This window comes from Heliangelus exortis, chromosome 1 (genome assembly GCF_036169615.1).
Source record: "Heliangelus exortis chromosome 1, bHelExo1.hap1, whole genome shotgun sequence".
NCBI classification, from domain to species: Eukaryota; Metazoa; Chordata; class Aves; order Apodiformes; family Trochilidae; genus Heliangelus; species Heliangelus exortis.
The window spans coordinates 119,315,759-119,343,655 of NC_092422.1; the positions used below are offsets into that span (position 1 = coordinate 119,315,759).

A 27,897-nucleotide genomic window follows, 5' to 3' on the forward strand; every position below is an offset into this window, starting at 1 on the left:
TCCAAGAATGATGGGCAAAACCCACATTTATTCTGATTTGACAGGCTTATTCTGGCTTAGACCATTTTGCCCTTTCCTGTGCTGTGCCAACCTTCAGTGTAAAAAGCAAAGTGCTTCACCTTGAAAACAGGGCCACGAAAGACATCTTGTGCAGACATATTGAGAACTGCAGTAAAATGTTGCAGTTTGAGGACAGTGTGTTGGTTTAGGTTGCAGTAGGGTTAGGGGAGGTTCTTGCAAGCAGTAGGATAGACTGAGATCTCCACCCCTTTCTGCAATTATAAAGGCACTAACGTCTAAGGAAGGAGCCAGGGAGGAGTTGAAGGGCCATCTCGTCTCCTCTGGAGCACTTGGTGAGGAATATGAAGAGTTATTATACTAGCAGGCAATCTATTGTTTCTTGGGAAGAGAGCTTATCTCTTTCTTCTGTCTCACAGTGAGAAAAATGTGGCTGAAGTTTCTTTTGGCTTTTCTTCTCTTGCAAGTAACAGCTGCAAAGGAACCTGAGCCGTAAGAATTACCATATTATTATTAATAATATTCACTATAACATTTTCAAGACGGTGTTAATTACTTTAAATATAAAGTACTGTCATGACTTGTCTGTTCTATCTGGAGAGCAAAGTTAAAGTGCAGTGTGGATGGAAAGTGGATGGTGCTCATTTAATACGGAGCAGACCTGCTGCCTATTGCAGAATTTCCTTAGAAGTTGGTGTTTGTGTTCAGAAAAGACAACACCATCCATAATAGGAGGGTGCTTTGCTACAAGCAGGTGGGTTCAGGACTCAGATAAAAGGCAAAAGAGCAGGAGTTGTGGGTGCTAGCAGAACTGTGTGGGGAGCCCAGGGCTGGGCTAGTTTGGAACTGAAGGGCAGGAGTAAGGGGCACTGGCAGAGTGTGCTGTGTTTAACCTAAACTAATCAGCAAGTACCCAATAATAACAGTAATAATTAATAATAACAATACCATGTGTTTGCTTTTGTGCTGTTGAGGCTATTTCTCCTTTCTCTATGATGTGATCACTTTGATGTCTGGATCTCACAGGCAGTATGTTCTGATGGTGCCTGCTGTCCTCCAGACTGACTCTCCAGGTCAGATTTGCCTGCAGTTCCTTAACCTCAACGAGACAATATCCATCAGAGTCATGCTAGAATACGGTGCTGTTAACACCACTATTTTTGAGAAAAAAATGATGGCAAGCAATGGTCTACAATGCTTCAACTTCATGGTAAATTAATTTTAATATATATATCCCAGTGAAAATGAAATCTAAGGATGGACAAGGAAATTAGAGCAGTGAGCACAGGACAACAGGAACAGAGGAAATAACATTTTTCCACTTTGCTGATGGAAAAAAGGAAGCAGAGGAGAGATATATAGTAACAGATGAGGAGGTATTTTTAATACACATAAGAAAAAAGAAATAAGGTGATGGAAATGAGACGGGTGTCTCGTTGTAGATGTCTAGGTCACAGGTATAGCTGTTGAACAGGGCCTGGAGCTAATTACTTCCAGACTAGCAACCTCCCCGTGTTTTTCCTCTTCCTCACAGATTCCTCCTGTCAGTTCTGCCCCACTGGCTTTCATTTCCTTCTCTGCCAAGGGCACCACAGTCAGCCTAAAAGAGCGGCGGTCAGTGATGATCTGGAAGGTGGAGAGCATTGTCTTCGTGCAAACAGACAAACCTATCTACAAACCAGGGCAGAATGGTGAATATCCACTTAGTTTATATCATGCCCCCTTAGGAAGCAATTTCTTGAGATAAAACTTCTCTGTTGGGTGTTTTTCAGACTGAGCACTAGGCACTTTTTTTCAGAGTTTCTACTAAAACCATTATAACTACTTTTTGTGGAACTCAGAGACATCTTCAGGATGGCAGGCAGGATACTGCCATCCTATGGCCTCTATTATTTTCATTGTCCCTTCCTCACAGCTGGAAGAAGAGAGGAGCTTTTACTGCTGCTGTTTCATTGCTGATGACAGGCCAAGGTAATAGCAAGCAGTGATTAGATCACTACTTACGTGGCTGGCATGAAACAATGCCCTCACTGGCTTCTTCCTGTGATGGTGATCACCATCAAAGATGGTTGAAAGACCAAGAGTCAAATTCATTACTTTAAAATTAATTATAAGTTCTAAAAGACAAAAGTATGATACTTACCTTCTGGGTTCTAATGGGTTTGGACTTTATATTTTCATGTTGTTGGTTTTCCTGCACTAATGCTATTCCCTGATCCATAGTTCTCATCTGGCCACTGAATAGAGCTCCGTGTATGCAAAGAACCACTGATCTAGATCCAATCATTAATTCACTTCGAGGTTTTAAAGCCTCCAGCATACAGACAGAACACTGTAGGAAACACTATGAGAAACCTGATTTCCAGAGGTCAGCCAAATAGCATAGCAAGTAGACTAGATCAGCTATACTTTAAGTAGGGGTGAGTTTTATCTATCTATCTATCTATCTATCTATCTATCTATCTATCTATCTATCTATCTATCTTTCTATCTATCTATCTATCTATCTATCCACATATATATATATCATGAAGGAAAGCTTACCAATTAAAATTTGGTGCCACCAAGGTGTCCCACAAACATGGCTACAGGGCTTGATTATGTATCACGTGGATTCATTTTGAGGTGGAGAAAGCAGTAGATTAAGTGAAATGATGCAAAGGTAATACTTTGTGGGAACATTTCTGAAACATGTTTTTATGGTTTTCCTTGTGTAGTAATTTAACATTCTATTTTCAGTTTCTCTCCTAAAAAAAAAGAAAAAAAAATGTGAAAAAAAGTGAACAAAGAGGAATTGCACTGCATTAGAAAAAACTGACACTTCACCTAGTTCCAGTAGTATTTGGAACTTTCATATATTCAAGGCAGCAAACTCTGCTTTAGACACAGTAGAAAGTGGAACAAATCGGCCTGTATCATGTAGACAGCCACTGTAAGACTTATGTTGGTCACTTGAGGCTGCCTGACCTGCACAGCAGTTCTTATTCATCCAGTCATCCCTTTCTTGATGCCGGGGAAAAGCATCCTCAGCACAGTCTGGGTAGAATTCATTTACCTACAAATGCAATGTATTACTTTCATCTGGTGCAATTGGGGTTGTTAGGAGATCCAGTGGAACTGGGAGTACTAATGGATGCAAAACTAATGGATGCTCAGTCAAATATGCTTCGGTTAATGCTAATACTCTGTTCCTTGTCTTACCAGTGATGTTTCGTGTGGTTGCTCTGGATTTCAATTTTAAGCCTGTTCAGGAGATGGTGAGTGACCAGTAATATTCCCCTGCATTTAAATTTACTGGGAGAAAACTTCCTAAATTTTAAACAAACAGCTAGTGTGGATAAAATGAGTTATTGCAGTGACTAAATGTCAAGAATCAGCATGATTTCTGAAGAACATGCTATAATCCACCCTTACATTTGAGTTACAGGGAAGAGTGAGTGCAGGTGTGTAGCAGATTGGATTCCTCACATGACACCTCCTGCTAATGCTGAGAAAGAGGCTAAAAAATCCCTCAGCTTAGTTGCTGCAGCGTTGTTTTAGATCTGAAAAGAAAGTTCAGTTTCCTGCTATTACTGCTCAGTAATTGCAGCTTGCAAAAATTGGTTGTCATCCACCTAGTAATTTGAACGTATTAGAGATGGGGAAATGAAAATTAAAGTTGTTACCACAATTGTTTATCTCATCAGAGGCACTGTTTTCATTGCCAAGAAGCTGTCTTCATGCTTGTAGTACATAAGCTAAGAAATGGAAAGGTCTTTACTCTTTTCAAGTGTTTGTAATGCGGAAGATAACACAATGTTATCAAAAGAACTCGTGACAATAGAGTGAGGATATAAAATCAAGGAATCCCAAATCACAGTTTAGATGGATGTTTATAACCTCCTAAGCTGCTCTGGGGTTGCACTAAATCCAGTATGATTAGAAACTGCCGAACATTCTCATTTCAACTCTTTCCTTTATGTAATCTTATTAAAGTAAAACTGCTATTAAACTAACTAAAATAAGAAATGAGGATCTCTGATTGCTGGCATTATGCTGATTATTGCCTAAATATTTTTCACAGTCCTGAGGGAAATTATTTTGTGTTTGTTCAGCCACCTAATCTCTCACTTTATTTTTTCCTCTTCCAGTATCCCTTCATTGCAATTCAGGTAAGAGACTTTTCTTCTTTGTACTGTTTTATGCATATAAAAAAACAGTTCTTGGGCACATGTGTTTACATCAGTTTGTATGTGTCCACACACAGCCAAATTCTGCTCCTGGGCACACTGGCAGATATTAATAGAAGCTTTACTAACATGGAAAACATACCTATATTAATCTCAATAGTCTAAAGCTGTACTGATTTTATACCTGCCTTTGACTCCTCCACTCCCTCCAGTTTGTCCAGCTTACCCTGGGGTGTATCTTCTCATAATTCAGGTTCTGCTGAAAAAGAACAGAGACAGGCTGTGGATACAATTGCCAGCAATGTTGGCTCTTCTGTGGCATTTTGTGGCAGATTTTAAAACAGCAATCACAGTTCATGTCTAGACATCATTGCAAGTTTTCATGATATACCATGAAGTTAGGTGACTTTATTTTGTTTGCAGTGAAACATAATTATTTGGAGCTCTACATGTGGGGTTTTTTTCTGCAGTCAGTGCTTTAAAAAGTTCAAGGAAATGGTGTGAATGAGTTTTCTTCAGTCTAAGTGGCATAAATGGCAAATTCAGAGGCAAATGACACCTCAGTGAATGCAAAAGAAATGCTTCCTCCCTTCCTACAGGAGCTAAAAAAGCTGGGCTCACTAGAGACCAGGATCTGTATAGGATAAGATCAGCTAAAGGGAAGCATGAAGAGTATTTTCTTTCTCTCCATCCTTGACACAAAACTGGAGCAACATATACTAAAGATCAGGGAAGAGCAATATTTGGCAAATTCCTCTCATAATTCAGACCAACACCAAGGCTGGGGGTGGATGCCTAATTCTGAAAGCAAGTGATAAGAATCTAGAAACATTAATAATCAGAGTACTAAAGCATAATTTATCTCAACGTATACACATTAAGTAACTTCCCCAACGAGTTAAAGCCATTTGCCCTGTTTTCTTCTTTGTTTCTATTTTTCTGATTTTCAAGGCAAACAAACTATGAGTCATATTCTTTTTTACTTCAGGATCCACAGGGCAACAGGATCTTTCAGTGGCAAAATGTGACTTCAGAGATTAACATTATCCAGATTGAATTCCCGCTAACTGAAGAGCCTATCCTGGGAAATTATGAAATTATCGTAACAAAGGAGTCAGGAGATAAAACAAATCACTCGTTCCTTGTGGAGGAATATGGTAATTGCCACCTGTTGTTGTTCTTCAGAGTAGAAAACATTATTAGAGATGAGCTCCTATCAATCAACCCTTTTCATTGCTAAAATTTCAAACAGCTTCCTGGCAAATGCAGCTTCAATTAGTTGTCATGAAGAATTGGAGAGGAAAACAAAAGAACCATAGAAGGCTGGAAGAGATAAAGTAACTCTTTTGCACAGATTAAGCCAGGAGAAAATACTCTGCATAACCAATTAACTGATTGCAAATTTCCCTGTGACAAACTAACCTTCTTTCATCCACCTCCACAAACTTTCTCAGCCAAAGCTTTGCAGGGGATTTAGACATCACCTTAGAAGCCCTAACTTCTCAAAGCTTTGTAGTAATAGTTTAGTGAACCTTCACAGATGAGGCCATTTCTTGACCATTTTGACACCACAGTTCTGAGATCTCATTCCATCTGTGACTAACACCGATGATAGATTCTCATTTTCAACTCAGAAGGGTCTGCCACTTGACAGTGTGCCAGTATTGCTATTGGTTGGGGGTTTTTTTGTTTATTTTTGGTTTTTTTGTTTTGGGGGGCTTTTGTCTGGTTGGTTGGTTTTGTTTATTTGTTTTTTGTTTCATTTTTATTCTTTTTCATAGTGTTGCCAAAATTTGAAGTCACAGTCACTGCACCAGAAAGCCTTACTGTCCTGGACTTAGAGTTCACAGTGAAAGTCTGTGGAGTGTAAGTACCAGATACAGAGTGGTTAGGAAATATGCTGAAAAGCAAGAACTTCTCAAGGACTGGATAAAGAGACAGGCCCTAGGGAAGAGACCACAATAAATAACACTTCAGAAGAGGTTTGTTGGTGTTCCATTTGCTGGCTGGAGTTTTCTTTTACTTCTCATTTTATTGTATGATGTTTCATGGATTGAAAAAATCTTCTGAGAGATCCTCTGCTAAAGTAGGATGTGGTGACTCCCAGTAGCACACTTCAGAGGGAGATCTTTAAATACCACAGCACCTTTAAATTCTAGAAGGGGTGCTAGGGTTTCAGCTGTCTTTAACTTCCCCTCCAAAATTAATACTTCAGAAGGACCTTCCTTACTCTAATATCAAGATCATGTAATTGAGAATCTGTGGTTGAAACCTTGTCCCCTTGCAGATATCAGAAGTTTTGCTCCTCTTATTTCAGCAAGTCTAGAACTCCAGTCTAAGTGGAATAGTGGAGACACAGTCATAATTTGTTCAGTAGCCATGTCTGCCTATCATGCTTATAGAAGAATTTGTTTGGTTTAAGGTGTGGTTGCAGTTCATGGGCTTAGGGATGAAATAGAACTCAGTAATATTTCAGCTTCTGAATTATATATTATCTTTTGTTACAGCATAAGAGTTAGGAAAAACCCTGTGAAACTATACCATGACTGACTTCCCAACTCACTGCTTCTCCTGGGTCTATTCCCCCAAATGTTAGCTTAAAGTGAGTTTTTTAAGCATCAGGTCATGGACCTCTATTTCCTCTTCCCCTAGGTATACCTATGGACAGCCTGTTGAAGGGAAAGTCCAGCTCAGCGTGTGCAGGGATTTTGATACATATGGGAGGTGCAAGAAAAGTCCAGTTTGTCAGTCATTTACCAAAGATGTACGATTCATAATTATTTTTCCTCTTTATGTTTGTCCTCTCTCCTCTGTTTTTGCTTCTCTCTCTTTATTTCATCACACTTTCCTTTCCTTGGTGCTTCACTTCACTCTACTCATTTGGTTTTTTTCACCACTAGCTTGGAACTCTGGGCACATAATTTCTTCTCTTGGTTTCCTACAAATCCAAAGAAGGACTGACATGTTCCTTTTTCCCATCTGAAAAGTGTAGACAGGGATGTCACCATCAGTCCTGCATGTTAAAATTTAAGTCATATTAAAAGTAGTGGGAAAAGACTTCACTCACTAATGAAGGGTCCCATGTATTGCAAGCATCCTTTGAAAGCTGTGATCCGTGGTAATGAGATTTGTTTTCTTCCCTTTCAGCTGGAGACAGAAGGCTGTGTCTCACAGGTTTTCAGCTCCAACATCTTTGAGCTAAATCGCATTGGTTATGTCAGGAATCTTGACGTGAAAGCCATTGTCACAGAGAAAGGAACAGGTAACCCTTTATAGATAGAAACACCAGCAGTGGTGTGGTCAGAAAAGAGGGTAGCACCTATTGAGCCCATGCCTGTTGAGCACAAGGTTGTCCTTCTGAAGAAGATCCATTTTTATAAGGACAGTGACCATCACCAGGAAAATGCTAACACTGATGAAGCAATATGCAAGGAAAAATATATCTTTTCTTGATTCTGAGCATGTCTTACAGGCCTGCAACTTACAGAGACTCAGTCTATTTCCATAACTCGGTTGATGAGCATTGTACAGTTTGAGAACATGGATCGTCACTACAGAAGAGGAATTCCTTACACTGGACAGGTAAGCAAGAGTACTGAGACTGTATTGAAGGTGACTGACAGGCAACCACATGACAACAGTGATGGGAACATTTCAGGGACTGTTCAGGGCTGGCAGTGTTCTCCACAAGTTTCTTTACATTGAGTGTCCTGTTGGTAATTCTGAATACTGAAGTGTATACTATGATTTTATTCTGGGTTTGATTCTGACAGGAATACCTCTAAACAAAAGAATTCATTAGCTAGCATTTTTCTAACATGCATTTTAATCTTCATATAAATCACTGCCTCTCCCTTTAGATTCTACCATCATATGCGAGCCAAAGATGACTATAACACTGGGGGCTGAGGGAAGAAAGAATGAATGGAATTTAAGAAAAAAAATTAAGAAAATAACAACAGTGTCTGTCTCAGAAAGTTTTTTATGATTTTATGTTTCCTGAAAAATCTCACATAATTCTGAGAGTGGTTTGAGAAGTAGGGATAAACCTCTCTCTTTCCTTCACTTCAGCTGTTTTATTCAGTGAGGAAAGGATAAGGGGACATCTTGCCAGTAGCACTGAAAGGAGAGAAGACATTGCCTTTCAAAAACATTTTTTCCCCTCTGAAAGATATTTATGTAACTTTCTCACATGGTCTCCACTCCCTCTCCCTTCTTCATTTTGTTGTACACCTTGCCACTCCTTACTGGAAGGGTCAAGAGGCCCCCTGGGGTGTGTGTAAATTCCTCAGAAACACACATTCCCCCACACTCTGAAGTTTAAGCATTCTGAAAGTCAGATGGTAGCAGGGTGGGATGTCACATGTTAGAACCAGCTTCTTTGGTTTTGTGCAAAAAAAACCCAACCCAAAACAAACAAACAGAAACCTAAAAAACCCACAAACAACCTGTGAGGGTCGTATCAGGGGAAATACTGTCTGGAAGCCACTGACACCCATACTTTCTCAAAATGCAGCAGATCCCAGTCCCTGTCCTGGTGCCATCATGTGCCATTCACTGTCCTTCCCTTCACTATGGAACATCAGTTGATGGCTATGTGTTTTATGCCTGCACTTTTGTTGTCTTGAGTTCCACTGAAGCCAACATTTGCCTGAATACTTTTAGTTTTGTATTGTTATTTTAGTTTCAGAGATCATTTGTCTCCATGCTCCTGGACAGTGAGACTAGTCAGTGTCTTATTCAGTATATCATTATTTCTGCCATCTTTTTCTGAAAGAAATCAAAATTAATGCTCAGTTCTACCAACCTAGAATTTATTTAATGGTATCTGTTGCTTTTTATATTTTTTTAAAACATTAACTGTAGAGACAGTGGAGAAAGAATCAGAAAGTGTTCAAAACAAAGATATGGAGAAAAGGCCTTCAGACATGGAAAGTATGAGCAGCAGAGTCTCAAGACTAAGAAAGGAAAAAAATGGAGGAAAATAATTTTATCTTTAAACTGCAAATGTATAGTCAGAAGGGACTGACCAGGAAAGAGATGAGATATAAGCTCTTGTTCCACAAAAGGATGTAATTGACAATACAGCAGATGATGTGGAAGCTCCTGCTACAAACTTCATGATAAATGCCAGAAGGTGAAAGGGAGACATTTCAGTTCTTAAGTATTGCTTTGAAGGGAAAAAAAAAAGAAATTCTCCTGTGGAGAGTGAAGGGGTGAAAAATATTACTGTATACACAAAGACAACACACTGAACATGTCTTTCATTCTCTTATATAGATCAAGCTGTTAGACAAAGAAAACTCTCCTATTTCCAATGAGGTTATTCAGCTATTTGTCAACAACAAGAACACAGACAACTTCACCACTGATGATAATGGAGTTGCAGAGTTCAGCATTGACACGTCTAAAATGTTTGATCCTGAGATCACTCTGAAAGTGAGTACAAAGGCTGGGTAGAGACAGAGAGAAACATGTCAGCACTCAAACTGTACCCAAAACTGATGGGATGGGTTTTGAATTCTGTTAATAAAAATGTGCTTTCTCTGTCTTATTTTATGTTCTAGAGCTCTCAAAAATTACTATAAAAGAAGTGAGGAAAACACTTGAGTTGCAGCAAGGCTGAGAGACTGTGTGATGCTTTTTCCTAACGAATTTGTCTTTAAATTATATTCTTAAATATATGCATTTGTGAACAAATCATTCTGATATCGGTATGTGAAAACGATTTCCCTGGTGACATATTTGTCTTTCTTTACTTTCTCACTCCCCCTGCTGATCAGGCAACATATAAAACCAGTGACCAGTGCCACTCTGAAGGCTGGATAGAGCCCTCCCACCTTGATGCATCTCTCTCCATCCAGCGCTTCTACTCCTGGACCAGCAGTTTTGTGAGGATTCGGCCTTTGTGGAGAGATCTTAGATGTGGTCAGGAAACAAGAATCACTGTGGACTACATCTTGAACACAGAAGGATACAACACCAACACCATGAGTTTCTACTATGTGGTGAGTGTGGGGTTGTTGCGTGGTTTGCTGAAAGGGCTTGACATGACAGCAATCTGGCATTCCCTCTGCAGCAGTTATGTCAGTGAGTGCTCTTTCAGCTTTTGAGTTACCAGCCAGCACAATGGTCAACCACCCTAGGACAGAAACTGTATTGAGGTGGTTTGGCAAGAAGAATGACCCCTTATATTACTCTATTACTCTATTTTATTCTTACTCTATTTTAATATTACTCTATTTCATAGTAAGGAACCACCTTCATAATATCTCAGGCTAGAGTTCTTGTCCCTTCCCTTCAAGAAAGTTTTTATGGTATACCCCTGCATCACTGTTACTTTCCTTTCCCTTCTGCTTCATGACCACCAACAAAGGGCTCAGCAGTGGCAGAATCCAGCATGTCTTAATGCTGATGTTTAGGTGTTTGAATCCATCTCAGTGTACATGTCTTCACTGTCCTGTTAATGTACATTTAGCTTGACTTTTGCTTTCTGCCTCCAACCACTACCGACCCATAAATGTGTTGTTCTTCTCTGCACAGGGCATGGCAAAAGGCAAGATTGTCTTTACAGGGGAAATTACGGTTAATATCCAAGCTGGTAAGTTAAGTTGCAATCCATGTTCCTGTGACTGAAAAAAAAAAAAAAAAAAAAAAGGAGGGATGGTTAAACAGAGGACCAGGGCAAGACTTCTCTCTATAAAGTCAGATTTAGTCCAGCAACTAGTTCATCTGATATCAGTCAGGGTTAGATTGATGAGTGATTGATGAATGCAGGGTATGTAGACTGTCTGACACAGGAGGGTATCTGAATCTTGCCACATGTGCAAGCCCACAATAAGTATGAGAGCATCTGGATCTAAAGCCAGGTGTGTCACCTCCTGGCAAATACAATTTTTCATTTCATCTTCTAAATACAGATTGCTCCACTGACTGGTACAGCTACATGCCTGTTGAGGATGTCTAATATTACAGGAGATCTTTGCCCTTGTCTCATGACTGGTCCCTTTGTCTCTTCTAACAGACCAAAATGGTACTCTCACTATTCCATTTGTGGTCAGTGAGAAAATGTCTCCAGCCCTTCGGTTGCTGGTATACACCTTACACCCTGCCAAGGAGCTGGTGGCAGACAGCGTCCGATTTCCAGTTGTGAAGTGTTTCAAAAACAAGGTGAGAGGCACTAAGACACAGCAGGTCTTACCTGCTGTCAGATAAATGCAAATTATTTGTACACAAATTCACAACAGATTTCCAGTTTCGCTTCTTGTTTCCATCCGTTTCTCTCAACGTTATCCTCTTCATTCTCCTTTTTAATTTTTTCTTGCATCTTTTCTCTACCACTACCTCTTGGCATTGTAGTCAAAAGGTAAATTCTCTTTTAACTTTAAAAATTACTTTTCAGGAAGCCAGTACTGCTCCCAGATGATTCCTGCCTCTCTTGAGCCTATAGTGAGACAGGTTCACTTGAAATAGTGTCCTACTTCATTCAGACTATCTGTTCTTTAGCATAGTGAATGCAGTTTATTTTTATTTCACTTCACTAACTGCATTGGTTGCCCTTTTTGTTGAAAATGCAATTTGAGATTACCAGAACTAAATACATATGGAAAAGAAATCAAAAATAGAAGCCTGGGGTATAAGTTTGTCTTTCATGTTTTTTCTACTGGTACATTTTCATTTGTCATTTTGAAATCAGATTTCAAAAATTTGTTTCTAAAAGCTAAATATGAAACATTAGGAGAAGAAAAAGCAAGTGAGATTAAATAAAGTGTTTCCAGTTAACTCTGTGGTCCTATTTTCCCTTCTTTTCTAACACAATCATGAAACAGATTTTGCTCTGGATGGATTCAAAACAGAATCTGTTTTAAGTATTTGCTAAGATTAGCCTTGAACCTATTAAAAAGATTATTTTCTCACTGTAGTGATTCTTACATTCAGTCTATGTCATGTTAAGATTTGATAACAGCATTGAAAGAATCACTTTGTTTTAAATCACTGTGAGCTATCACAGAAGTGTTAAATGTGTTTCTTGCCTAAGCCCCTCTACCTATAGCAGAGGCCTGGTAAGCACAGGCAGTGGAGATCAGACATCCTTCTCCAGGCAGATCATCTGTGTTTTAAGGGAAGAGCCTCCTAGTGTCCTTCTTGCCCTCCATTCACACACACATCCAGAGCAGCCCCAGGCAGCAGGGATCAGCTATACCAACATCTGTTTGGTAAATTTCAGGTCCAGCTGCAATTCTCTGAAAAGCAGATGCGCTCAGCTTCCAGTGTCAGCTTAGACATTGAAGCTGCTGCTAACTCCTTCTGTGCTGTCAGGGCAGTGGATCAGAGTGTGCTGCTCCTCAAGTCTGAGGCAGAGCTGTCAGCAGAAATGGTAAGCTGCCCAAACACACACATTGTCTCCATCCCCTGTGGCACTGCTCCCTCCTCCTCCCTTATAATGTCTCTCAGCTTGAGACTGGTAGACTGTGTGAGACTTCTACAGCTTTTTGCATGTGCTTGTCATAAACTGACTGTAATGGGCAATTGCTTTTTGGCATCTGGAAGTCCTCTTTCATGTGGGATTTGGTTTAATCAGTGGCTGGTCTGTTGCAGCATAACCCTCTGGTGTACCAGCCACTCCTCCCAGTTTTGTGTCATCATCAGAGTTGCTGAGGGTACACTGCCCCAACATCCAGATCACTAATGAAGATGTTGAACAGTATTGGACCCAGTATTGACCCCTGGGGTACATCACTGGCTACTGGCCTCAAACTGGCATTTGTGCCCACTGTTCACAACTCTCTGGTTCCATCCATTCAGCCAGTTTTCAATCTGGAAAATAGAGTGTTGTTTCAAATAAGATGCTGTCTCAGCTTTGGAAATTTGCAGTCCATGATGCTGTAATCAGAACTGATCTTTCCAGTCACACACATTTTGTATTTTCTTCCCTCTCACAGATATACAGCCTGCATCCCCTGCAAGACTTTCAAGGTTACATCTTCAATGGGCTCAATCTAGAAGATGACCCCCAAGACCCCTGTGTCTCATCTGACAACATCTTTCACAAAGGCTTGTATTACACACCTGTAATGTCTGGATTAGGCCCAGATGTATATCAGTTCCTCAGGGTAAATGTCTTGTACATTACTTAAATCTGTTGAACTGAGTTTCTATTTATGTAGCTTTAGATATTTCTGCAAATGATGCTGTTAGTAAAACTCATACACAATAAACTCTCCTCATGGACGTATGTTCTCAATTGACTCTGGTGCCTGCTGTGATTTACCAGCATGCATAAAGTTCCCACATGTCTCTGCATAGGTGTCTCTGGACATCTCTGTGGTGGAAAAGCAGTAATGGGAAAGAAGGATGAATGGGATAAATCTCAGATAGAATAAGTTTATAATTAACAGTGAAATATGGTTTTTACAGGATATGGGCATGAAATTTTTTACCAACTCAAAGATTCGGCAACCAGTCGTGTGTACAAGTGACACTGTAAGACCTCCAACATATTTTATGAATGCAGGATTCATGGCTTCTTCACACCATGCCAAATCAGGTAAAGTAGGGGACAGCAATGAGATCTTTTCTCTTTAAATGATGTGATATTGATGTGACATGCAAAATGCTAATGAATCACTTTGGTATTGATACTGAATATTGGTCTAACAAATAATGAGAGATGGCTTAGGATAACAGCCAATGCCCAAAAAGCCTTTTAAGTCTACAGTTCTGATTCATATCCAGTTTCATACTGAGAAGTGCTGGCAATTATATATATAAAATTAACACTGTTGAAGGGCCATGAGGATGACCAGAGAAGTAGAACACCTGCCATATGAAGAAAGACTGAACTTGATAAAAGGCTTGCTAAAAGCTAAAAGCTAAGCCTTTAGCCTTGATAAAAGAATGCTTAGGGAAGACCTTATTGCAATGTACCCGTATATAAAGCGTGGCTATCAAGGAGATGGAGACTCCCATTTTACACAGAGTCACATGGACAAGACAAGGGGTAAAGGGTACAAGTTACTTCTGGGGAGATTTCAATCGGAATCCAGAAGAAAATTTTTTATCACAAAAACATCTAGACATTGGAATAATATCCTAAGGGAAGTGGTGGATTCCCCTACCATGTACAGTTTTAAGATTCAGATTGACAGGGTGCTGGTTCAGTTAAACTGTATCATTATGTAGGAAGTTCAAACCAGATGATTCTTGAGGTCCCTTATAACCTGGCATTCTATGATTCTATGGTACTGATTCCCTCCTGACCAGCTTGTTTGAAAAGAGTGCAACAGAGTGGACAGCAAACAGCACTAAGAACCAAGTGACCTGAGTTCTAGCTCTAGATATCATGTTCATATCTGGAGAAAAATTAACACTTCAATTAACACTTTAACTGTGATACCAGGTTATGCTTAACTCGGAGATACATCGGTGACCTTAAATAATATTTTTTGTGGCTTTACTGATAGTCTCAGTTAGAAAGAAATGGGTAAACACTGATCTTCCTTCATATTGGCCCATGCATATTAAAACATGTCCTTTCTGGGAGTCTTCATTATATGAACCAGGCTTGACTAAAATCTTTTACCAGCCGAAGTTGCTAGAGAGGAACATGGGAAGAAACTCATCCTTGAAACTATTCGGGATTTTTTCCCTGAGACTTGGATTTGGGACATAGTCCTACTAAAGTGAGTACTGCTTCTTCCCTCTCTTACCTTGTTTTTAAGAGTTACTAAATATGTCTCTTGAGGTTCTTCAAGGTGCCAATTCCTTCTTACCTTTCAGCCAGGAAGACCCAGTTTTTTTCAATTGTCACCTGACAACCCACCCACCTTTTTTTCCATCATAAAATTATCTTGTCTCCAAAGACAGATATTCCTACAAAGTGTACCAAGAGTCATGTTCCCTTCCTAAGAAGGGAATATAGAAGATAGAAGACCCTATTTAAAATATGGGTCTGCAAAGCAAGAATTCTGAACTTTCTTTTCAAACTCAGGGAAATTATGAACAGAACTTTTGAATGGGCTTTTCTCAGAAGATTTAGGTGATAAGTTTTTTGGGGGAACTTGGATTTGGGATTTCTGAAGACAGAAGTAGTGCTGATTTTCAAAACCTGATGAATCTACTAAGAAGCTAGGTGTATAAACTTACCCTTTCTAAACTCATCCTTTACCCATTCTTATCAGCTCTACTGGAAAAGCCACTGTCTCATACAGCACTCCTGATACCATCACCGAATGGAAGGCCAGTGCCTTCTGTGTGGATGAGCTGGCTGGATTTGGTCTATCTGTACCTGCCACCTTGACAGTCTTCCAGCCTTTTTTTGTGGACTTGACCTTGCCATACTCTATCATCCGAGGAGAAGATTTCCTGCTTAGAGCCAATGTCTTCAACTACCTTGACCACTGCATCAAGGTGAGTACTTTTGGTTGCACTTCATCTCCAAAGAAGCTGCAGCCTTTGTTGGTTGGAAATTAAAAAAAAAAAAAGCAACACCATGATTGGTTTAAATTACTGTATCTGTCCCTTCTGTGAACTGATGCACTGCTCGTTCTATCTGATGATTGATTATCCTGATTGGATTTGTCCTCCTAATACACTACAAAGCAGAGGGAGATCTGTGTAAACTGTGACTAGGATAGGAGCATAAGCTACTGTCTCTAGAGATCCTTATAGGAAGAAAACAAGAGCTTTACAGAATATCATCCACTATCCACAGTCATGCAAGCTATGGATGGATTTAGTGGGGTCTTTTCTTTAGGGGTATATGTGGATGTGTGAAGAAGTAAAGGGTTTGTGCTTGCCAAACAGGAGAAAGTTGGAAGATCAAGAAGTGGAGAGCAGATAAACCCTTCTTCTCTGGGGCAAAAGTTCTCAAAAGTACCAAAACAGGTACAAAACAGGAACAAAAGTCCAGTACTTGCCCTACAGAGGGCAGGTCTAGCTAGAGGCTCTGTTGCTCCCAGATGCTGGGGGGCTGTGCTCTCAATATTCAGTACTTTACAGGCAAAATGCCTCCAGACCACAGGTACACTGAACCTCTACATGGAAGGACCCTACACATGCTTTAAGGATACTTGAAGAAAGAAAATCAGGGATCTTCTGTGGCTTCTTCTTATGTTTTATGTAGGAATCCTGAAAAAAAAAGAGGCAGGCATAAAACCTAGAGCTGTTCTGCTTGATTTTAATGCTGAAAATCAGCTCTGCAGTCTCAGAAGTAGATCACCACTACAGGAGGAAAAATCAAGGCACAATTTAGGAATGCTTTTTTTTTTTTCCAAACTGTTAACAGTTTGACTTAACAAAACAGATAGTCCTAGGGATTTACACGATAGAAAAAAAGATTTCTGTTATTGAGACTTTGATTTCTTAATCTTGTTTTTCAAGTATTCTGACAATGAGAGAACAAACACTAATCAGTGGTTTCTTTTGCAAGTTAGTTTAAAGCCAGTAGCACTAGGTCAACTCAGCATAACTCGATGTCCTGGTCAGAAACATCATCATCCCAGGCTGTAAATCTGCTCTACATTGCTACCACCAAACATAAATAGACTGTCTCAACCCCCTCTAACAGTAAAGCACCATTTGCCTATTGTAAAAAAACTTCTTTGCATCACTCTCCTCTTTCTGTTCTCAGATTGATGTTTTACTGTCAGATTCCATTGATTATCAGTCCAAACTCATCTCCCCAGAGGATGATGGATGTGTATGTGCCAAACAAAGAAAGACCTATGTCTGGAATATTTTGCCCCAAGAAATTGGTAAGTGCCTTTGAGTCTACCTAATTTGTACCTCACCTGAAGAATCTAAACTTCTTCCAATCTGGAGAACTTTGTCTACCACTGGTGTTTCCAAATTTCTGGGCTTAAGAGCTTGTCCACAGCTGTAGTGCCTTTATCGTTCCCATTTTCAGAGATCAGTTCTCTTCCCAAATGTCTCACCCAGATTGAGTGACTACTGATTCTGTTGCACTTCTTAATATTTATAGATTTTCATTATGAGATTAAATTTCTTACTTCAGCCATCATTTTGCACCACAGAGGTCCATTTTTTCCTACTTTTTCTGCTACTATTTAAGGTAATATAGTATTCAGCATTACTGCAGAGACCAAGGATGATGGGACTTGTGGAGACAAAACACCCATGAACATCAGTACTGACTACAGGGACACCCAGATCAGAACATTGTTGGTTGAGGTACTGATGACAGCTTACTGCTTGCCCTGTACTCCCCTCCATGAGGAAAGAAAAATGCAGCATAATTACCAATAGCACCTAAGTCTGTCAGGTTCCCTGAAGACCTCATGATTTGGCACCACCTTCATCTGTCTAGGACAGGGTCTGACTGTTCAATCTAAGGCCAAGTCCATTCCTATCTGATGTCCTCTTCCATGAGGACAGGTGGGTGTTGGTAAGTGCAGATCTCCCTCATGCAGAGGAGAAACTGGAAATGTGGGATTCTATCTGATGGGAACTCTCTTTCAGTAGTAGCCACAGCAACTATGAACCTGTAAATTGTTGCTTCATTTAAGCTGTCTTATGATGCAGGAGGATGGGGCAGCTGGTGGCTTTTGTGCCGTTGCATTTCTTCTGTACACTTTGTTCTCATCCATTGCATATGTCTCTTCTTCCCATTGTCATGCAGCCTGAAGGTATCAGGAGGGAAAAGACCAGAAATTCCCTAATATGTACAAAAGGTAAGGGTTCTATATGCTGTTGTCCTCAGGGGAACCAAAAGGAAGGTTGGAGTTCACACTGCTTCTTGCAATGCTCATTGTATGTTGTGCCTCCCCTTTTCCCCAGGGATGCCCAAATGACAGATAGTGGGAGTGCTTAAAGTTCAATCCCCTGCTATAAACTTCCTGTGTGATCTGGTGCATTCATTTAGGCAGTGTCTGTGCTGCAGTCAGGAGTGCTCTGACGTTGAAGCAAGGCTGATATGGAGCTAGCAAAAGAGCTGAACTTTTTGTGCAGAATCCTCTCTGCATTTCATGTACTCGTTTTCCTGCTGTCCTCTGTTCCAAGGATAGGCATAGATTTCAGCTTTCCACTTCTAGTGGGAATGGGAGAGGGATGTAACATTCCCTTCCACACCATCTTAATGCTGACTGCAAAAAGTTCCAGTTTCCTGGAAGGTCTTCCTAAAAAAGAAAATTAAAAATTCACAAAAAGAATCCTTGACATTGCTCAACCAGCTCTCCCCAGTGTCTCTCTGAAGAAATTCAAGGTTCACAAGCACTACAGCCTCATAGCACCAGCCTTACCTTGTTCATCTGATTAATACTTTTCACACAATTAATATTTTTCTCCACAGATGATGTCGTTATTCAGGATGTTGCTCTAGACCTACCTCCAAATGTGGTGAAAGGATCAGCCAGAGCTTCCTTTTCTGTTGTCGGTAAATATATAATTAATAAAATATAAAAGAAACAAAATGTAAAAACATAAAATGAAATCCTTCTCACAATTGAAAATGTGAGATTCCAGTCATTGGGTGGTAAAATTTTAAGGAAAGAGATTGATTCTTATCTTGTCCAGTAGTGCTTTTTCTTTCATCAGAGAAATTTGGTTTCTAAACATTGGTTACACCCTTCTTCACTTTAAAATTTATTGCATTTGAATGTTTTGTTCTGAGTTAACCCAGTTCTGAGTTATGGGCCCATCCAGACCCATGCCAGTAAGGCTTTTTTTCCACTCATCCACATGTAAACCAGAGATGCTAGTGGAATCCTTTCAGTCTTTTTACTGGACTTGGTTACATGACTACAGATCATAATATCTTTGGTCTGTAATGTCTATGATTTCAGCTTGTTCCAGAAACTTCTTGCTGGGTCTGCACAATCTTTCCTAAAATAACAATTTAAAAGTGGTCTATGATGCATCCGCATAACCAGTATCCCTTTTCAGCATTAGTTGTTAATTATGCAACAAGTATTTCACTCCAGCATCTCTGGGCTGTTCCCCTTCCCCCTGCTGGAAACACAAGTTTACTGGAAGTTCTTTTAATTTCTATTAAGAAGTATCTGTTTGAAGAGGCACTAATACAGGTATTGTTTCTGGTGTGGGCAATGTAGGTAAAGTAAGGAGGGGCAAGGAAGGGATATCTTAGTTTACTGCAAAGCAGAACAAAAGAAATCATTCAGTCAGCACAGATAGCATCATGCTTGTTGGAAATATCTGTGGTACCACACAGTCTTGCAACCCCAGCTCGACTCTCCCTGTCTACAGAACAGAAATTATTGATTATTTCAGGAGCCATGACTTGTGCTAATCCCTCCAGCATCTCCTCTTCCCCAGGTGACATCATGGGCAATGCCATGCAGAATGTGCACCAGCTTCTCCAGATGCCATTTGGCTGTGGGGAGCAGAACATGGTCCTGTTTGCACCCAACATCTATGTTTTGGACTATCTGAACAAGACAGGGCAGCTGACTGAGAATGTCAAGGCCAAGGCCATTGGATATTTAGTGAGCGGTGAGAGTTTTGTGCTTCCCTTATGATGTATGCTGAAATTCCCAGGGAGGCCCAGTGAGCCTCAAGTAGCACTGATGGTGCTACTTTTATTGGTATCCTAACAATACAGCACTGCTCAGTGACCCATGGAACTGCCCTGATCAAGACATTTGTTTTATCTTCTTTCCTGCATTATCCTCTTTTGCTGAGACTCAAGTGTCATGTTTCCTTTGTGGTTCTGTCTTTCAGTCCCTTCCTCCTTTTCCACTCAGCCCCAGCATGTATACTAATCCTGTAAGCTTAGTTGGAACACAAAGTACTAATCCTGTTAGCTTAGTTGGAACACAAAGCTGATATAGCTCTGCCTATTCTGTAACTCGATGTTTCTGTGGGACAAGATGTTCTGTGCTTTCACTTAAGCTCTGTCAGGGCTCCTCTACTGTTTGTTAGATATATATATTGTCTTTCTATGCTTTACCACTGTGGTTTCAGATAAATCTTATAGCAAACACCTTTGGGTTTATTTTTTAAAATTAGGGAACACTTCCTTGTCTGTGTTTTTGCAGGCTACCAGAAGCAGCTATCATACAAACATCCTGATGGGTCCTACAGCATCTTTGGTACCAGAGATAAAGAAGGCAACACCTGGTTAGTGACTGTGAGCATATATGATTCAGATATTAATTTGCATTAAATTTACATGGTGCAGGTAAAAGACATCTTTACTGGTCAAATCAGATAGACAGAGCTGTGGACTTTGTTACTAGGACTGTGACTCTGCAGGTACTGAGAAAAACAGCTCTCCATCCCTTGCCAGGTTGAGTGCACACAGAGAAGGCGATCCCTACAGACCCAGATGACTTTTTGATTCATGCTCCTGATGTGTCCCATGAAACCCAATGCACTGCTGGAAGAGTGTTCTGGACACCCCTCTTGTGTCCCTTCTAGCTACTATTCCTTCAACTACCCTCTCCTGGAGGAGCTCATGAAGACAAAGCAAGCCACCAACATGTTAGATGTAGCTCTTCATACTTGTACCTAGCATGAATGGAAGGGCTGACTTTTTTTGTTCCTGCTTTCAATGCTCATTTCACAGCTTCATCTTTCCCTTTCAGGCTCACTGCCTTTGTGTACAAATCACTTGCACAAGCGAGTCACTTCATCTATATCGATGACAATGTCCAGGCTCAAACCCTGATGTGGCTGGCAAGCAAACAGAAGCCAGATGGCTGCTTCCCAAGTGTTGGGACACTCTTCAACAATGCCTTGAAGGTGGTAGAGAATTACTTCTTTGTCAAATTTATGCTCTTATCATTAAGGTTGTGAAATATTTTCAGCTCAGCCAGCTTTCCCACACCGTTTTATATCTTACGAGCATCTGAGATAGGGTTACAGGATTGTATGTGGAGGTTTTTTTAGGTGATAGCAGCTGGTTTTTCTTCATTTAAGAGCCATCTCTGTTATGTGTATTCTCTCCTTCCTTGTGTACTGCATCCAGAGCTGACCACGCTCTCCCAGTTGGGATATGGCAATTCATATTTAGAGGCTTCTCACTCCTGTCATTCACTGACAATTCCTCTCTTCATATCCTTTCCAGGGAGGAGTAGATGATGAGCTGTCACTTTCTGCCTACATCACCATTGCCATGATAGAAGCTGGACACTCCAGCTCGGTAAGGAGACCTTCAGATTCTGGTACTCAGCTGGAATTGGTCCCCAGTTGTTGGCTTAGCTCCAGTGTCTACTACAAACTGTTTAGAGGAAGGGAGAGGTAGACGGAGAGAGAACTCCCAGGGAATGTGACTCTGCTCTGTATCTACACTAGTAACTGTGATAGAACACTTTCCCATCTATATACCTCTTCAGCCACCAGGGTTTAAGTAGAAATTGTACAGACCTCAGTGGGATTAGACCTTATCTTTGAAAGACCCAAGACATTAAGTGACGCTTTTTAGTTTTCAGTACAAAAACTGACCAGCAGTAGCCCACACGCTATGGCTTAGCCTCAAGCATGGCTTTGTCAAGAAAGTAATTGATTGCAGATAAATCCATAAAGTCTACAAATGGTAAAACTAAGGTCCATCAGAGTTAAAAGTCAGTCTGTCCTTTTAAAAAAAGGACTAGTATAAAGGAGACTGCAGCAGAGATGTTAGGGTTATATAGAGGAGTTTCTTTGCCTCAAATTTTTTCGTCTCCTTTTTGAGGAACTTCATGATTAGATAATGTATTAGCAAGACACAGGGTCAAACTGTGAATGTTTGAATGTTTTTAATTGGTGAAAATCTATTATTTTACTTGGTGAAAACTACAGAATTAAATAAAAGTACACCAGAGTCACTGAGGCTAGAGACTACTAGGTTGAATTTGTTAAAGACAATAAACTCTTGACTATAGAAGTGCAAACGGAATTGCTATAATGGAGATAAGCAGAAGAAATTAGCTCTGAAAGAAACAAAACAGTCTTCTGCTTATACACCAATACCTTCAAGAACTGAAAAGTTACTTGATTTGATGAAATACAAGTGACCATATTCTGTCCCTCACAGTCTGAAATCCCTCCTTAATTAATCCTGTGGTCTTTCTCCTGAAGTTATTCTATAGAGTTCATTTTCATTGCTGTAATAGGGAAGGGTTGAAGAACAGGTTTAAATAAAACATATGTTTGGCCAGGTGAAGGTTACTGTCCTGAATTAGATCGGTATGTCATGTTTTGTTTTGTTTTGATTTGTTTTTTTTTTAAAGTATCCTGTAGTCCGAAATGTCTTCTTTTGCCTGGAGACTGCATCTGAGAAGAGTATCAGTGCTGTTTACACTCAGGCACTCTTGGCCTATGCCTTCTGCTTAGCTGGCAAGGCAGAAAAATGTGAATCATTTCTTAGAGAGCTACAAAAATCAGCAAAGGATATAGGTGAGTTTCAGACATTTTGCGAATTTGGGAAGTGGGAAGAGGGGACAGATCCTACTGATGTCGTGTGGTCTAACCTTGGCAATACTGAGAGAATAGGCACAGAACCAACATCCGCAAATTATCTGTTGAATTAATTTGCAGTACATCTGTTGCTTTGTAGGGAGTACTTGTGACAAAGAGAACAGGACACAGTATGTCTCTGAGGCAGCAAAGAGCAGTCACACCTATAATGCAGTCTGGTTGCTCCTCACCTTCTCTTTGCTTATTCAGATGGCTCACAGCACTGGGAGCAGGAGGGGAGGTCTCCATCAGAAAAATCTCCCTCCTTCCTTGACCATGCCCCATCAGCTGAAGTTGAGATTACCAGTTATGTGCTGTTGGCATTGCTCCACAAGCCCAACCGGAATCAAGAGGATCTCACAAAGGCCTCAAGGATTGTGCAGTGGATCATTAGACAGCAGAATCCCTATGGAGGTTTCTCTTCTACTCAGGTGCCAAAACTCCCTTCTACTTCGCACCTAGTCCTAGGAGCTGGGAGACTGGTTCAGGGTATCAGTGAGGCTTTGACTGTCTGGTATTATTTCCCTGTTGTATTTGTTGCCTAAAACACAGGGGCCAAGTCTTTGTCTTGAAGAAACCAAAAAAAAATTTTTTTTCTCCTTAACTATGGGAACTCGAAAGCCATACAGGAGTGATTTGACTAGCAAAAACATACAGACATTTATGTTGGGGACAAGCCTATAAAGCACCAGGTCCCAGCTGTTGTATGACCAAGAAGTGCTCTGTAGTTCCACAGAAAACACATGCTTCATCACCATGAAAATCTCTAGAAGTGTGCTCTAGTGCTCAGATGTGATGTTCTGAGACCTCCATGTGAGCAGGGATATTTCTTCCACTCTAAACTCTTCATACCAGAATTAAATGGTTCCTAATGTATGGGAACTTTGGAATTATAGACACATTTTGGGTTTCTTTAGCCAAGATGAAGTGACTGTGCTTCATATTGGAACCATGACTTTGACCCCCACTGCAACAGTCACATTGTGTAGCTAATTGTCTGGTATTATTTTCATTTCCTTCAGGACACAGTCATTGCTCTTAAAGCCCTCGCTGCTTATGGTGAGGCCACTTACAATTCTGTTACACAAAATATAGTCAAGATCACTTCCAAAAAGCCTTTTGAGAAGGTGTTTATTGTCAACAATGAGAACAGGCTCCTGCTGCAACAGACTCCCCTTCCTGAGGTCTCTGGGAAATACAACCTAACAGTGAATGGCAGTGGATGCATACATATGCAGGTAAGCGTCTGCCCTCCTCTTCTTTGTGTCTCACATTCTGCATATTATACAGTCATGTTTTTAATGATTCTCCATCACACTTCTCTTTGTAATTGTTTGTAATTATTCTGATCAGCAATTTGTTTCTTTCTGGGATATGATTCTGGGTAGCAGAAGTGATTCTGAAGAGCAGAAATCTGATGTGTCTGCCATTGATGTAAACAAGAACCTTCCACATAAAACCAAAATTGCCAGGAAACTTCACTAAGTCTGACACTTGTTTTTTAATGCAAGGATAATCCCTTGACATACAAAAAAAAGAAGGATTTTTTTCTTCTTCCAGACAGTAATGGGATACAACATTCACCTTCCAGAAGGGGCCTTTGGATTTTCACTATCAGTACAGACATCAAATGCATCCTGTCCACGGGAGCAACCAGCAAAATTTGATATTGTCCTCACAAGCAGGTAATGTGCCATCAGCAGACCAGCTGCACTGATGACAAGGCAGAGAAGAGTGCTATGTATTCAGTTCTGCTTATGAAGTCAGGAACCATTAGCTAATCAACGTGTTAATAATATTGGCCTGTAAGACAGTATCCCAACAGACCTCCTGATACACCCAGTAACTGATGGTTTTAGCACATACTTGGCCCTTTCGTACTAGGGGCCTCCCTAGTGTCTCTCATCTGAGCTGGTCAACAAGTGCCTGTGACTCGTTCCTCCCATTGCCATATGAGGCTAGGAGCAGAAAGTTGAGGTTTACATCCACAGGCACAGTCCAGGCTGATGGGGATCTCTGTTCTTTCCAGTTACACAGGGAAGCGCAGAAGCTCCAACATGGTCATTATTGATGTGAAGATGCTCTCTGGCTTTGTTCCTGTCAAGTCTTCCCTGGATAAGGTAAACTATAGGAGCAAGATTAAATGTGTCATCTCAGGGCCAAAGGAGACTGCTCATGATGAAAACAGAGGCCTAATTGAGAATCATTCACCCACAAACCCTGTGAGGTGTTTGCATGGCTGCATGTTCTTCAGTACTGAGTAGAGGGAGTTTCCTGCAGTGAGTTGTGAGCACACAGACCTTAAAAACATTAAAAAATAGTCAGGGTTCCAGCTAGAGCTTGGCCAACTGGATGCTGCAACTTGGAGCTGGCACTGCAGATGTAGGGAAAGGATGAGAAATCTGCCAGACTTGTTCTGAAACCTAAACAATATTGGAGGCAAGACAGTATTCCCTGAACGAACTGCAGTGCCTCTCCTGCACTCACAAAGTGCCCATACTCACCACTAAGACAAGTGGAAGTTTTTGCACACTCCCTCTAATCAGCTTCCAGCCCTTGATACTGGGCTAGGAACAGGATGAATCCCACAGCCGCGTGGTGGTAGGCTCTCAGGTAGCACTTGCTTTTTAATGGTTTATAAATATTTCAGTTTATCTCCATTTTCTTATCTTAAAGCTCATTGATGGCCATGCAGTGATGCAAGTAGAAAATAAGAAAAACCATGTTCTCCTTTATCTGGAAAATGTAAGTTCTGATCACTGTTTCTTTGGCTTGCTAAAAGGATGAAAGAAGGTCGTAATAGGTGCACCTACTGAGTGTGAGTCTATTATAAAGTGTATTTGTCATGCTCCCTTTCCCATTATTTTTCCCCTGTAATCATGAAGCTGCTTGCTCCTCAAACTGCACATAACATCCCAACAGACAAAACAGCTTTGAGCTGATGTCTGCTGTACTAGCAACTAGAAATAAGTTAATAAAAAAGATCAGAACCCTTTCAGTCAATAGTAGACAAACACCAGAAAAAGGGTTCTCTTGTGTATATGTCCACTTGGAGGCTTCTCATAAAACTCAGTCTCTTCAACGGGACACAAAACACTGCTCTAATCTCCTCTGGAAAGATACCCTTTCCATCTCTTACACTAGTTAATTCCCAAATCTAACCTGTAATGTAATCCATAGATCAGAATTTATATAGTAAAAGTGCGTTTGTTTGCTGCAGAACTACCAACAGAAGTCAATATCCCAATGATGTTCATCAGATCCCAGTTTCTTGGTGGCATATAATGTTCCTTCTGAAATGGGAGGGGTTGGAATGCCAGACTTTATCATCCTAACAATTGGGAAGTCCTGAAAAATTAAGCTCAGTCTTTTGGGACATTCTCTCCCTCTATGGCAACAAGACACATAGTGACTACAGAATCAGGTAACACAAGCAGGATAAGAAACCTTTTCACTTCAGTGTCAATTTGGGCTCTACAAACATACTTCTGATCCCAGTTTGAGAGGCAGATAATGGACGTCCCACATCTGTATGTTTGGCATCGGTAGGATTTTGAATATACAAGTCAGTTTCCTCTCTGGTCTGCTCCAGGTGGTGTTACACAAATAGAAAAGCTTATGTGATCTCTATCCTTTCATTCCCAGATCTCACACAAGAAAAGGAAAGAGATAGCTTTTTCAGTTGAGCAGGACTTTGTAGTGGCCCATCCCAAGCCAGCTCCTGTGCAGATCTATGATTACTATGAAACAGGTAGGCCCTTGATTTTAACCAGGATGAAGTTTGGGGGAGGGACAACAGAAACACTGTGTACATTGAGAGAGACCCACAGCCAGTCCTTCTGGAACCAGCATTCCTCTGAAGAACTCTATCAGGATCTGGGTATAGTGATAAGGGAGAGATTTGTTTCATTTTAGTGAGCTTGATATTATGTCCAAGGTTAAAAGTGGGTGTGACTGGAAAGCTATGAAAATGCATGTGCATTTCAAGGATCGCCAGCTTAAACAGGTGCAGGGTATATCCACCTCCAGGGAAAGGCACCAGAAGAACATTTCTTTCCCTCTTTTCCAGAGGATTATGCTGTTGCTCAATATATATCGCCTTGCAAAGAGGCTGTTGAAGAAATGGAGTAATTATTAGGAAAGGTAAGTGAAAGGAAAAAAAACCAAGCAGGTAAGAAGGTGAATTATAAAGCAGCATGGGCAGAGGGATTGACAAGGTCAGAAGAGCAATAATTGTTCTTGCAGAAATAGAGTCTTCAGCCTCCACTAGGCTTCTCAGGGAGCCATCAGATACACTGCATAGATCCTGTCCCATGCCACATGCTCAGTGGGCTCTTAAGTGGATACCACTTTGCTGCTTGTGGGAAGAGCTCAGCCTCTAGAATGAAAGCCAAAGTGTAGTATAACTGGGAGACTTGGAAATATCTTCAGAGTTTCCTCAAAAGCATCAAGACTTAGGAATAATCTATGTAAAGCTTGAAAGCCTCTCCTCTGAAGTCTGCATTTCACGGGCACAGGCAGAGTGCTTCACACTGACTCCAAGTAACTCCTTCCTGGTCAGCTAAAACATCATCTGAGGAGAACACTTGAGGTGATGCAAATCATTGGGCTGGTGTGTTGGCCAGTCAGAAGTTTGACACTGCCTTGCCAATGGGTGATCCATGTCTGTGTTCTGCTCAGCAGAGCAGCTATTCTTGATCTTACCTGCTGAGCAGCTCCCAAGAGGTACAGGCACAGCTTACTGCCAGCTCATGGTCCAGCTCTTGTCTGTTTTGCACAGAAGGGGATGACAACACAGTATCCTGAAGCTGTATTTTATACCCTGAAGCTGTTGGTTTGTTCTCATAAAGGCTATTTTCTTTTTTTGATTTTCCCCTGCAGGATGATCATAAATGTTGAACAAGTGGTAAAACACCCTATTTTCTTATGTTATTAAGTCCTGGAAAAGGCCATTTCACCTCACTAATCATGTTGGGAATCTGTGACATCATTTGAGCTACTGTCTGATTCTCCACTTCCTTTCACAGCATCTCTCTCCATAACTGTAATCATAATCATGTATAGCTTTCCATCAATAAACCTCCTTTTTACATTAGGCATCGCTTATTCTAGTGTCACAGAAAAAAAATTTTGATGAAATTCTGTATGTTATGATTGTGGGCTGAGAGAGGATACAGAAAGAGATGCATCCATCCTGCCAGCAGCAGTCAGCCTCCGTCATAGCCATAGCAGTAAACCCTGTCAAGTGCTGCAATACACATCAAGTCAGTGTGGCTACAAAGAAGATGGAGACTCC

The 27,897-nt window shown here is 40.6% G+C and overlaps 1 protein-coding gene across 1 annotated transcript; it reads left to right on the forward strand.

Moving 5' to 3' along the window:
* The first annotated feature begins 430 nt into the window (after positions 1-430).
* LOC139804607 (ovostatin-like) lies at positions 431-27,677 on the forward strand. Its single transcript, XM_071762018.1, has 36 exons — positions 431-510; positions 1,045-1,228; positions 1,553-1,709; positions 3,223-3,275; positions 4,149-4,169; positions 5,176-5,344; positions 5,969-6,053; positions 6,840-6,951; positions 7,335-7,449; positions 7,660-7,769; positions 9,468-9,626; positions 9,971-10,195; positions 10,731-10,788; positions 11,212-11,357; positions 12,415-12,564; positions 13,130-13,300; positions 13,605-13,734; positions 14,773-14,869; positions 15,368-15,596; positions 16,819-16,942; positions 17,260-17,378; positions 17,827-17,878; positions 18,496-18,579; positions 19,479-19,655; positions 20,201-20,282; positions 20,750-20,906; positions 21,232-21,306; positions 22,376-22,541; positions 22,812-23,032; positions 23,624-23,839; positions 24,162-24,286; positions 24,631-24,721; positions 25,278-25,346; positions 26,247-26,352; positions 26,671-26,744; positions 27,483-27,677. The coding sequence occupies exons 1-35, from the start codon at positions 446-448 to the stop codon at positions 26,730-26,732; spliced, it is 4,362 nt and encodes a 1,453-aa protein (XP_071618119.1). The 5' UTR covers positions 431-445; the 3' UTR covers positions 26,733-26,744; positions 27,483-27,677.
* The last annotated feature ends 220 nt before the right edge of the window (positions 27,678-27,897 follow it).

Excerpts from the sequence above, each read along its gene's own strand:
- LOC139804607 (XM_071762018.1), top strand. The coding sequence starts at position 446 with ATGTGGCTGAAGTTTCTTTTGGCTTTTCTTCTCTTGCAAGTAACAGCT. Across the intron at positions 12,565-13,129 it reads CAGAGCTGTCAGCAGAAATG|ATATACAGCCTGCATCCCCT; the intron begins GTAAGCTGCCCA and ends TCCCTCTCACAG. Across the intron at positions 16,943-17,259 it reads TATTTTGCCCCAAGAAATTG|GTAATATAGTATTCAGCATT; the intron begins GTAAGTGCCTTT and ends CTACTATTTAAG.